This window comes from Stegastes partitus, unplaced genomic scaffold (assembly GCF_000690725.1).
Source record: "Stegastes partitus isolate 25-593 unplaced genomic scaffold, Stegastes_partitus-1.0.2 Scaffold695, whole genome shotgun sequence".
NCBI classification, from domain to species: Eukaryota; Metazoa; Chordata; class Actinopteri; family Pomacentridae; genus Stegastes; species Stegastes partitus.
Window position 1 is genome coordinate 177,903 of NW_007578426.1, and position 12,958 is coordinate 190,860.

The following is a 12,958-nucleotide window of genomic DNA, read 5'->3' on the forward strand; positions in this document are numbered from 1 at the left end:
ACTTGCTCTGGCACTCAGTTTTTGAGAACGTTTTGCTCTATTCAGATTTACACATGTGCCACTTTCCTTCCATTTCTTAATGATGGATTTAACTGCACTGCAGAGAACATTCAGTGACTAGTTTTTATATAAACCCCATTCTTCTACCTCTGACAGAACTTCCATACCTGTCAGAGCGTCATAAATACAGCTCATAAAACCTGCAATTACTTTTCACTGTCACTTTTATGACTCATCAATTGTGCTTTTTTGCTTTTTGAAAAGTAATTCTTCATCTGTATGCATCAGGAATCTTAAAAATCACCCTCATGTCTTTAGAAATAAAGAGCGTAATTGTGCTTTAAATGGCATTCATTATGAAAGAATTTAAATCGCAGCTGCCGTATTAATAACGATTTGTCTGATCTATCAAGTAGAATTGTGAGCCTTTCACATGACTCACAGGGGGAGTTTGCATAAGAAGCGTTTTGGAGTTTTAAAACCTTTATCCTACAGACAAGAATAAAGTTCAGTGTGTAAAAACAGAATGTCTGTTAGTTTTTGGCATTGTCTGCACGACATTTTCACTGTCCTTACTGAGATATTTATTTCTGGGAGTTGATTGACACCCTGTTTTTAAAATAATTGCTATTATTTTGCCAAACCTTCTAAACTTGAAAAATTGACCTGTGCTTCTTATGTGAGCTTCTTTTTCCCCCCTCTGATTTCTTGAAGTAAGTGTATGCATGGGTCAACAAATAACGCTTGGTATCCTACTACGAATACGATTTAGTACTAATACTATTTTCTTTAAATTAATAAGAACCACACATGGAAGAATTCACATTTTTTTGTCCTTGATATTGAAAACGTGAGCATATATGTAAATGCCATTTAAAAATAGTCTTAAAATGCATTCATAGTATATTGTATTAGTCATTAACATAAGCAATCTGACATTTCAATTCGATATTTTTATTATTTAGCTGCTGTCTGTACCGTTGTAATCACCTCTGCCTGGGGTTTGTGTTGTTTCAGGGCGACGCAGGCCGAGTGAAGCTGACCTTGGTGCAGGACGCCCTGGCCCAGCTCATGAAGACCCAGTTCCCCCTGGAAGAGCTGCTGCGGAGCCCCTTACCTGAAGGCGTGGACCCCCAGCACCTGGAGGTCTACCTGTCCGACCAGGACTTCCAGGTAACCCGATGCAGCAGGCTGCAGTGACACCTCTCAACCAGTAGGCTGCAGCGTTCACCACAGTTTGACTTCTTGTGTTTCTCCTCCAACAACAAATCTGAGAGGAACTTTTGTCTTTAATATTTCTTCTATTTCTAAACTGATTTCTGCATTGTTTCCTCCATAAATAAATCACTGCAATTGTGTTTCAGACGATTATGGAAATGAAGAGAGATGAATATGCCTCCCTCCCGGGCTGGAAGCAAATTGATCTGAAGAAAAGCAAAGGGCTGTTTTGTTAGACATCGAGTCTGACTGATGCTCCGGCAGCGGGAGCTTCATCCTCCGCTGAGGTCACGTCAGCTGCTGCACAAAGAACTGCTCACAACGTCATAAAAAGAAGAAAAATCACTTTTATTTATGTCAGATTAGTGTGTGGACTTTTTATCGGACATGGATTTCTCTGTAGCTACCAGACGGTTCAGAGCAAAAAAACAAACAAACAAACAAAAAAAAAGACATTTTCCTATGAAACGTAATTGTGTCTGTACAAATCAGCGAAAGATAAAAAAAAATAATATATGTGGGAGTAAAGGAAGGATATCAGTAACAAACTGTGGGATAAGAATGAGGAAAAAGAGTGCTTACAAAAAAAGATCAATGCTAATAAACAATGTAAACAAACACAAAACAGAAGGCTAAACGTTCTCTGAATGTTTCCCGCTCGATCGGTATTTTTCCACCTGTGCAGAGTTGCAGTTTCACTTCGATTAATCAAACAAAACTGCTGCTCTTCTTCCTGTACTTGATGATTGTCACGGAAATGTCAGTGTGTTTGGCAGCATTATCCATACTGTGAGTTTTACAATCGTGTGTTCACTTGTGCTTGACGCCATGTGTGTTGCTGCAGCCGAGGTCGACGTGTTGATGCCTTATTAGGGCTCCTTGGGGATTCACTATTAGCTATGCATGAAGGACCTGGTAGACATGCTCCAATAACATCCCTCTGGCCCAGAACAACACGTTAATTCTGTTTCACCTCAATCAGCGCATGCTTCAGGTAATGCTCACGACACACAAAGACGTACTGTATCTCTGAATAAGAACGCTTCGACATCTCTGAACGGAAAACCCATCTGTGTAACACTTGTACCACTGAGCTCACGGTGACGTCTGTAAAATTCTTGGTCTGCTTTCATATTTGTGTATTTTCCTTTTTTTCTAGTTGCACGATGATAGAAACGGCAGCTACAGGTGAAGTTTTTTTCTTTGCAGTCATTGTTTCTTGCACTGACCATCACAGTACAGCTGATGTGTCATTAGTTTGGCAGGAATTTAGTCATAAACCAAAGTTTTGGACAAATTAAAGACCCTCTCCAGTGAAATTTACCTGGTTAACATGTACATATGGTGTTATTTTTTCTTTCTTACAGGCTGTTTCGCTCTGACATCAGCAATGATAACGTCATGAGATCGATGCCACTGCAGCTTTTTATAGCCGTAGTTGTGCTGCAGTGATTGGAAGGCCTGCAAAGCAAATGTCCTCCCAGTTTCTGCTCAGACATCTCTGACTTGTCTGAACATAAAACAGCGTTTATAAAGATGGTTGGTACATTTTTGATTGATTTATCAAATAGTTTGTCAGAATTTTTTTCAAAAAGTTGCCTGACGACCCGATTCAGCACATTTTTTTTTTTTGCACATTGAAATTTGAGGCTGTTTGATGATAATATCTCAAGAACTACTGAAGATTTTATTACTGTGACATGCAACTACATATGTTCAGAAAATATCCCTAGATCACTTCTGCATTATCAGCATATTTGTTAATAGGAGCTCAAAGATGAGACTTTTCATGACAACTTGAGCGAAAAACGTGCTGAAAGTGGGTTGATGGGCATTTTTAAAATTCTTTTTAGTTATTTTGGAAAGTACTTGACATAATCTAACATTTCACAGTTACCACTTTAAATATTTTTAGTTCATGATTAAAAAGAAGTTCCAAGAAATCCGAGACGGTGGAGCAGAAGGCTCCTAATGATTTGACATGAAACTACCCTTTTGAAAGATTTAGATTTTATGATTCTGATTTTCATTTGGTAAACGTGATGGTTTAATTTGGTTTTGGTAACAGAAAACGTGTTGTGTGGTTGATGTGACGTTTATCAGTCAGATTACACATCTTAAAGTGCATACAGTATATCACAGCTCCAGTCTATTGTATGTTAACACTGCACTGATTTAACGCTTGAAGCAACTCCAAACCTCGTAGAAATGTTTCAACCTCGACAGACTGATGGTGAAAACTGTTATCTTGTATGACTTTCATCTGTATTTGATTAGTCATTAGTGTTTTCAGATTGTTTATGTAGTTTGGGAGGGAATAGGATGCTGATTTCCATTAGAGCTGATGCAAAACAGAGGTAGAACCGTGACTATCGATCACAGAATACAGCATTTTAACGGTGCTGCGTCAGAGACTGCGTATAAACTGATTTTTGTGTGATGACGTTTTTTAAAAAAAATCTGTGTGTTTCTGTAACTTTCTGTACTGACCAGAGGCTGGTGGAAACCTGCCGCTGTCCAATTTTCCGGCACAGTTGATCTCAAACAAACTCGCTTTTCTCCTTCAGAAGAATGTGGAGTTGAGTTCTTGGGGCTTAAATCACAGAGCGGAGAGGGACTTTAATTTATCTGATACTGTAAATCATCCTGTACCAGATTTTTACGGCAATCCGAGTTGTTGAGACACATGCGAACCTCAGAATGTCTCGTGAATGTCTATGCGTGATTTTGTGCTAATCCATCGACTACATGAGGTGTTGAGATATTTTGATCTGTAAACTCTAAAATCACATTCTTCAAATGATGCTGCTGCTGCTGGGGAGAAACCAGAGAGCAGAAGTGCTTCACCTAACTGGAAAATCCTTTTACTCTGATGCTGATGTGGCTAAAACTACCTCTGCTGGTCTATAAAATCTCACAGACCAGCGATTTCTAACGGCGTAAGAGCATCTGAGGGAGGTTTTTTTTCTACCGTCCACGAGTCACGCTGGTCCCACAAATTGTGAATAAGTCAGGTTAGTCTTCCACTGGTCCACTGAGCTGGAGCCCCTTTGGGTTCACTGACTAATGGGTGTTATTTTCCTCAGAATGGATTAGCTGACTAAGCCTCCATGTGACTGCGCGGTGCTGGTTAGACTGGATTTAGGCCCACTGCTGGGTGATGGCACACTGGAGAAGAAATTTCCAAAAAGATCTGCTTTCAGGCTGCAGGGGGAAAAAAACCCAAACACCTATATGTGAACGTGAGGCTGCAGTGAAAGTAAAACTATCTCCAGCATTTCTGGGTGGAAATATGATTTTAAAAAAGGACTTTTGTTTTGTTTTTAATGTGAGATCAGTGATGCCAGTTTACTGCTCACGAGTGTCCGTGTTAATTTGGCTCTGGTGATGGAAAATGTGCCCGTTTGAAAAGAGGCAGCTTGAGGATAAAACCGGCACACTTTCCCGTCCCGCTGCTGCTGTTTGTTTCTCTGTGTCTGCTTTAGATGGCTTGTTCTCGCTGAGCGTCCAGCCCGGGCATGCTTCGATCCGGTTCGGAGGCCAGCGCCGCCTCGCGTAAAACCACCATGTGATCCTCTGCTGCGTGGAGCGACTGGTCGATCCAGTCCAGGCTGCCCGACATGTGACAGGCGTTGCGGGTGACCAGCACCAGGTGGCTGACTGAGAGCAGCAGAGCAGTGGCCCTGAGGGCGGAAAAGACAAATAGGTTCAAGTTTACCAGCTTTCTTTTAGGTGCTGCTGCATGAAAAGCACACATTTACAAAAAAAAGACAGCTTTTTAACAATCTGAACCCTGAGTATTTTCACCTCCTGTCACATTTTTCCTGACTGTTTGTAATTTTTCACTGCATTACAAAGTCCTGCACCTCTAATGGAAACCACGAAGAGAACTCGTTTGTGCTGTATGACACAGTTAGAATGTCATAAATAACAGAAGAAAACATGGAAGCTGAACTTCTTTGATTATTGATGTTGCAAAAATTGAAAACTCCGAGAAACAACTTGTATAATATTTTATTTAGTGACTACAGATGTTACCAATACTGGAAAATAACTACAGATAATTTACTACTTACAGTTTAACTTTGTTTTCATACTTTACTGTGTACACAGCCTGCAGTTCAGCTGAAAAATCCCTAAATAGTTTTTTAGGTGAGTGTTGGTTTTAAGCTTAGCCACTCAGTGCTTGTTTTTTGCAGCAAGAATCTGGCTAGTGCAAATTACTTATTTTTGGAAGTTTTTAAATGAAACGTAGAATGAAGTTGAGTTTTCAGATGGAACTGGAAGTCACACTTGATCAGCTTACAATCTGAATTTGAATGATCTGATTCTTCTTCTTCTTTTTTCTTTTTTATAATTTCTGAGTCTGAAAAAATCCCACAGATGTTGCCAGTACTGGACAAAATGGCGGCTCTTTTCTATTACCAGCACTGTAGTCATTTTACTAATTATTTTTTGTTGTAAGTTTCCATATTTGTCTGTGTTTTGTGTAAACACATCCTGCAGTCCCTGGATTTTTGTCCCATGACTGTTGGTCACAGCTGAGTCACTAATAGCTCCACGTTTGCACAAAAGAGGACATAATTGTTTTATCCAGTTGGTTAATTATAACTGTTCATTTTGGGCATTTTTTCTTGAAATGAGACGTAAAGTGATTTTGATGAAATAGCCTGATTTCAAGCTTAGATTTGGTTACATAAAAGTTTGAAAGTTGAACAATTCTTTTCTTCTTTTTACAGTTTCTGGTTCTGACAAATGGGGTAATTTTGGTGTTTTTTAAAAGATAAAATGCTTTTAAACCTGGATTTTGGGGTTTAGAGTGCTAAAATCAAAAGCAAACTGACTCCAAATGGGTATTTGAGTCTGAGCACATGAAAGATTGCATTAAATTTCAGCTCAATTTGCATTAATGATGAAAAACACCCATTTTGACTTATGATGCTTTCCTGGTAGCATAAATTTTCTGTGACACTCGATCATTTGTCTTCTCGTCTGCATGCTTTCTCTGTTTTTCTGCAACATTATTAGATTGTGGATAAATCCAGCTGTGTGTCCGCTCCTCTCCAGCTTCTCCAGACATCTAATCGATCAATGGAGATAAGAGTCTTCCCATTACCTGGCGTCCAGGAGGATGGGATCCAGAGGAGGGTACATGGAGCGGACGACGTCGTCCACCCTGCGAGACGAGCAGCGAGGAAGAAGCCGGTCAGTCCGTGTTGGTTATATGAAGACAGAAAGCTGCGATGCGTTGCGTGTATGTTGCGTTACCTCGGGCTGATGCGTTTGGCCACGGTGATGATGTCACTCAGACTGGCCGGCGCTTTGACTTTTGCCCCCGAGCCCATCGTCATGGCAACCAGCTTTTCGGTCAAAGTGTGGCAGATCTGAATGTGGGAGCAGCAGCAGCAGTCCATATTACAAACTACATTATGAATTAAAACAAAGACTAAATGCCATGTAAACCGCTTTGTTATTACTGTTGTTATGGATGCCTGATGCTTTACGGTCGGAAAAAGTTGCTGATTAAGCTCTTTGTTGTGAACTCAAGGTAACAACTGGAGGCAACTCAGAGGAGTGTGTCATCTTTATCGACTCACATCTTCTGTTTTGAAAAAAAATCACATAAACTTTGAAAAAAACAAACAACTTGAAACAATAAAAGTCTCCCTCATCTGCAGTTTAAATTACATCCCTGCAGTTAATTACTGAAAAGTACATTTAAACTCAACTAAAGCAGGAATTAAACACTTGTGTTACCTTCAGGATGGAGATGCAGTGAGAGACCAAACCACTGTTGGAGAAAAACACGAAAGATATCATTAATGACTGCAGAAGGAGCAGCAACATGTAAAATTCATTCCCCAACACGGCTGCAACTTCTAATTCTCCATTAACCAATTAGTTGTTTGCTCTGTAAAATGCCCGAAAATGGTGACAAATGTCAGTGTCTCCCAAAACCCGTGATGACAAATGTGTCAGTTTGTCTACAACCCACAGATATTCACTTTTCTCCCACAAGAGGAGCAGCAAAACCCAGAAAATATTCACATTTAAGAAGCTAGAATCACAGTATTTCAACTTTTATTCTTGCAAAATGACTCTTGATTATCGAAATAGCAGCCGATTAATTAAAATCTGACAGCTAATCGATTAATCCTCGCAGCTCTGTTCCTCAGTGCCACCAGTGAGACGTACGAGGCGTCCTCGATCCAGTCCTCGTTCTCCAGGATGGCTTCGATGTGAGGGTTAGTGATGACAACGTCGTCCAGCTCCAGCTCCGACGGCTCGCTCTGGGTCTCCATGGCTCCGATCAGATCCACTGTGGGTCTGTCAAACAACAGAGGAGAGACAGCCGAGTGAAGTGGATATCTGAAAACAAGTTAGAAACCATGTCACAGTTGTCAGTGAACATGTGTGGCATTACACCCCAAAAAAAACAAAACTGCATTGATCTCCAGTGGTTCTAAAAACCCTCCTTTAGTCCTGCTGGTGTTTTTGTGCTGAACCATTCTGAGTTAAAACACGATGTCACCACCGTTGTAATCATATTTAATTTAATGAACATTTGAAAGTTTAATAGTTTTTCAAAATTATATTATTCAGGCCCAAGGATACACCTCAAGGCAAAGACTAATTAGCGCATAATATGCAGGATAGGATCTGACTAAGAACTGGAAATATCATAGCAACTGGTCAAGAACCTTCCCTTTCGCATGTGTTTTCTTCTAAACTGGACCATGATTTAGAAAATAAACATCAAACTGTATTAAAAAATACTTGATACTAGCGACTGAGACGATAAACTCATTCGGAAAAATGTTTACTGAGGTAACAAATCAAATGGAAAAGGCATCTTTCTCATAGTTGTCTATAAAATCAGACAACCGGAGGAGTCTCCCCCTGCTGGCTGTTAGCAAAATGATTTAAGTCACTTCAGCACTGATTTTACTTTTTAGACAAGAGGCTACGTCCAGCATTTATATACAGAATATGGGTTAAGGTATAAAATCTGAATCAGATGGTTTATCTTCTTGAGAATTTTCACATTAAACATATGAAATAAGGTAATTTTGATGAAATATCAGGATTTATATTTTAGATTTTACCACTGGAAATACACACTGCACATGTTTCATTAACGGACAATCGGAAATGTGAAAATCTCATATTTTTTAATCTTTCTAAAAGAAAACATGTCTTTTAAACCTGTTGGCAAGCTTTGGGCTTTAGATGGTTAAAAATATAAGGGAGAATAATGTCCTGATTTGTTATATGAACTAACTTCTTCAGTCACTTCTTGTTTTTTTTTTTTGCAATATTTACTCGCCATATATAGAAAACAACATCCATCTATGTGGTAGTCAGTCAGGGTTGATTGCACTGTGGATGGATGTTTTTAACACCATCAGTGTAGCTTTAAATGGCAAAAATCAAAGTCTGTAATATGAAAAGGCAGTGAAAACTAAGAGGTGGAGGTTGATGAAGTCTAGTGACAAAGACCCTAAATAAATACATCCTCTGTTTATAATCTACTCAGTTACAACAAAAATGATCTTAAAAGTAAGAATTTTTGCAAAACTGTTTCATGTGTTAGACGTGCACTTGAGTGTACCTAAAATTTGAATTGAGGGTACACAGTTCAGTGCAAATAATCCTTCAGATACTTCAGTAACTTTTAGCTTTTAGCAGAAATTGCAGGACTCTGAACTGAACTTCCCACAGAAATGGAAAGTGTTGGCAGACATATTTCAAGGCTTTGCGCTGATTCACTGACTTGGAGTCGAAGTGGTGCAGCAGGTCGTGGGGGTGGCAGTATCGGTGTCTGCACACCATCACCAGGGCAATGAAGGAGGCCAGGAAGATGGTGGCCAGCACCCCGATGGCCACGATCACCACCGTCTCCATGGCGACTCCGGCTGCCTCAGCGGCTGCAGGCAGCGACTCGACGAGAGGCGAAGAGTCCAATCAGGGTCGGATGATTGTCCGAGCTCGGTTACAAACAGCCGCTCATCTGCTGAGGAGGAGATTAAAACAGCAGTTTCAGTCTGAAGGGCCACATTATCGCCACGCTTGAGGATTTTTATGCGGGAATTTTCATTTTAGCTGAAGTACAATGCACTTTGAACCCTCGGAGAGGTTTCTAAATATGGCACTCCTACAGTGCACACATGAAACTGATCTTTATCTGAGTGCAGGAGCTGAACTTGTGTTTCGTTTTGCACCTATTTAGCATTATCAGGACTCATTGGCACATTAATACAACAAAACAGCAAATATACTTCATTCACCTTTAATAATTAGCCACAGAGTCGACAGCTTAAGTTATTGTGTGGATAAATGCTTTTAAGACTCATTTTGATTTACAGCTTCAACAGTTCAAACAGTCTGAACCTCAAACAACAAATCCCACAAATTCTGACCTCTCCTTCAACTCCCCACTGACGTACTGTTGGTTTATCTACGGTAGGATTTAGGTCACATTTATCTTCTGTCTCAGGGTGTAAAGCGTAGCTGCCCTCTGACCGGTCCAGTTACTCATTAACCGTCCTGACACACCTTGTCGCTGTGTTTGTTTGTGTGCAAACTCTCTGCAGAGAAGCTGTCGGCTCTCTGCACTGCTAAAAATATTTTATACAGACATTCACTGTAAAAAAAACAAAAAAAAACTTTTCTTTTCAACCTATTTCATATCAAGAGAGTATATCTGTAAAATATATTTTAAAAATATCTGATTTTTAACAAAGTTGCTGCAAAAGTACAGTCAAACTATGAGATTTTATATGACAAGAATCACTCATTTTGGAATTTGACATTTTTTAAAAACACTTTAGAGTTTTAATTAACAGACCAATCAAACAATAAAACACATTAATTCAAGTCTAACATCATCTGTTACTCTGTTGTATTTTTATTCCTCTAATTATTTGATTGATTCATCTTTTTAACTGTACAGCATTTAAGTTGAACTCCTTTTGCTTTTTAATGCACTTTATGGATAAATTTGACTTAAAATACGATAAAAGACTAACATTAAACAAATACAGCATGTAGCTGGTAAAGCAGGTGGGAGGAATGCAAACAAAACAATAAAAATATCATCAAAATATCACATACAGGAGATTTAAATGACAGTAAACTAAATGTTAATCTCTTGTTCTTGTAGAAATCTGCACATTCACAGGCAAATATTGTACACTGATTACATAATACAATTAAGTAACATAATTTTTCTTTTTTTTTTTTTTTAAAGATAGCAGCTTTCAAATTGGATCATTTAAATGTAAGTATGTTGTATTTCATTGATTTTTTATTATATTGAGGAGAAAAAGTGTCATTCTATTTAAATTAGTAAAATTACAGAGAAAATGTACATTAAAAAATTTTATTTCACATTTTTGAATTATGTACGGTAAATTTATAGGGGCAGATATTCTACTGCTTTTTTTTTACTTCTTCTTTACAGTGCACATAAACATAATATATTTTTAATTCAGCCTGACACTCACAAAGCAGCGCTACAGTTTTCTCAGCACGTATTTTACCACCGAGCGGCTGAACTTTCAACATTACAACATTGTAAAGCTGCATTTTTTCCTGGATGATTATGTGAGATTGTGCCATGGAATGCTGTAATTCTTTAATCTGATTAATTGGCGTTACACTGGCCGTATCATACAGGGCTTTCTCCTGCCTCACAGCTTTTCTGACTCTTGTTTCTTTCTCACAGGACGCTGCTTTCAGAGAATCAGTGCTACAAGGAAACTGGTCTGGAGGTTTTAGGGTGCAGAGCAGAGTCGCTCCCACATTCCTCAGTCCCATCTGTGAGAACTCAGAGCAGCACCACAGCTTTTTACTGCTTTTTAAAGGCAAATGTTGTACTTTTAGTGCCACTTTTTTTTTTTTTTTTTTACTTACTTCAGCAACAAAAGCAGCTTAAGTTACATTTCAGATTCAGGCGTTACATAAAAAACACAACATGCTTCCAAAACAGGGAACAAAAAACAGAATGTGAAGACGTGAAAAAGGCCTAAAACATTAAAATAAATAACATTTATTGCATTAAATCTTTCCTATGCTTTTCCTTCAAATGTTCAGTTGTGAGTGCAGCACTTGGACCACTATTTCTACACCAAATCACTACAACGTTTACTGAAAAATCAACTCTTCAAATACCAGATAGCTGAAAAAAAAATGAACCAGAATAAATCAGTTGTTGAAAAACAACAAAAAAGTGATGCTAAACGAATTCATTTTGTTTGTATATTAAAGTTTTCTTGGAATTTACAAACTATTAAGCAGTATTCCAGAACTTATTTATTCATTTTTGTGCATTTCTCTCCAGACACAGAACAAAAGAAGACAGAAAAACATTGTTAACCCCAAAACCTTAGTAGCTACGATACCATAAACTAAGAAACTTGTTTCAAAAAAGTTATATATAGCATATCTAAACATAAATCTAAAAAGCTTGACAAGATAATTGAGAATCACTTCATTAGAGGGATCAAAAACAACACAATATGGATTTAACACCAGCTCATGAGAAGCGCCTGTTCTGCCTGAATAATTCTGACTAAATGTACATTTCCCAACATAATATTTGTTCCTAAAAGCCAGATCAGTGAAAACTCAGTCACACTCTCACTTGCTCACAGTTAACAAACACACAACAGCGAAGTTGCACAACTTTAGTGGATTTCCTCTTCTACTCAAACATCTGAAAGTTGCAGATTGTCTATAAATTCTGTTAAACTCCTCTAAAGTTAAACCAAAACCACTTTTTTACTCGAAAGAAGCTCGTTTTTTTCAGTCACTTACCTCCACATTTTGTTCTTTTTAGTCGATTCCTGGAAGGAGACGGTTCAGCTTTTCGCTACTCCAGCGGGAGCGCGGAGACGGCACCGACATCTCCAGACGCGGCTCATGAACGCGCAGCAGCAGCAGCCCGGTAAAGCTGCCGGTGGAGGCCGAGCTGCAGATGTCGGTGATGACGGATCACCGGACTTTGCTTTCTTACCTCCCAGTGCGCGACCTTCCGCAGCTTCGTGTGCGGTCACGGAAAGGCAGCTGCGTGTGCGTAAAGCGCGCTCCCGCTGCATGGTTTCCAAAGCTGCTGCGAAACAAACATGAGTTTATCTCCCACCAGGTGGCGTCCTGGAGCTGTTGTAGCTGAGTTCTCATCACATCTGGTGAAGGTAGGTCAGAGGTGCGCTTCTTTACACAAGAATACTCGAGTAAATGTTCGTAGTTACTTTCCCACTTTAGTACACAAAAAATACTTCATAAGTAACGTCACGTTTTCTGAGAAACACGTAGAATGAGCAGCTTTACATAATTTATATTACTGCTAATTATTTGTGCATTAATGTGCAGGAGATAGTTAATTATAGATATTCATAATTATAATTATGAGTTGTAATTATTTATGTAATTATGCATCACTGTAAAGTTGCAGCTGCTCAAGGTTTGGGCAAGTTTTATGTCAGTAATGTTTAAAAATAAAACATGTACAAATACTTCAAGATATGGGACATCCCTGGTGATAGCTGGTTTGGATCTAAAATTTACTGTTTTGAAAATATGGCTTTCCAAAAAAAAAAGTGTTATCTGGGCGCAACTTAGCCCGGCAAGGGGTGAACTGAGCCTTTGAAGAAAACATGTTAAGGGTAAATTGTGCCAATTGTGTTGAAGTGAAATTGAAAAATCACCTTATATAATGCTATATCAAAAGGAAGACAAA

The 12,958-nt window shown here is 38.8% G+C and overlaps 2 protein-coding genes across 5 annotated transcripts in view; one reads left to right on the forward strand and one right to left on the reverse strand.

Moving 5' to 3' along the window:
• The window catches only part of LOC103363852 (supervillin-like), a 40,968-nt gene extending 38,618 nt beyond the window's left edge, over nt 1-2,350 (forward strand). For all 4 annotated transcript variants that reach the window (XM_008290789.1, XM_008290791.1, XM_008290790.1 and 1 more), the window contains 2 exons: nt 1,018-1,173; nt 1,365-2,350. In XM_008290789.1, coding sequence (XP_008289011.1) covers nt 1,018-1,173; nt 1,365-1,454 — 246 coding nt within the window. In that variant the 3' untranslated portion in view covers nt 1,455-2,350. The remainder of the gene's footprint in view (nt 1-1,017; nt 1,174-1,364) is intronic.
• Nucleotides 2,016-12,125, reverse strand: tmem98 (transmembrane protein 98). The gene is made up of 7 exons (XM_008290787.1): nt 12,037-12,125; nt 8,993-9,232; nt 7,414-7,545; nt 6,976-7,009; nt 6,487-6,602; nt 6,335-6,394; nt 2,016-4,901 (listed from the first exon to the last, which is right to left on the reverse strand). The coding sequence occupies exons 2-7, from the start codon at nt 9,121-9,123 to the stop codon at nt 4,700-4,702; spliced, it is 675 nt and encodes a 224-aa protein (XP_008289009.1). The 5' UTR covers nt 9,124-9,232; nt 12,037-12,125; the 3' UTR covers nt 2,016-4,699.
• Nucleotides 12,126-12,958: the final 833 nt, after the last annotated feature.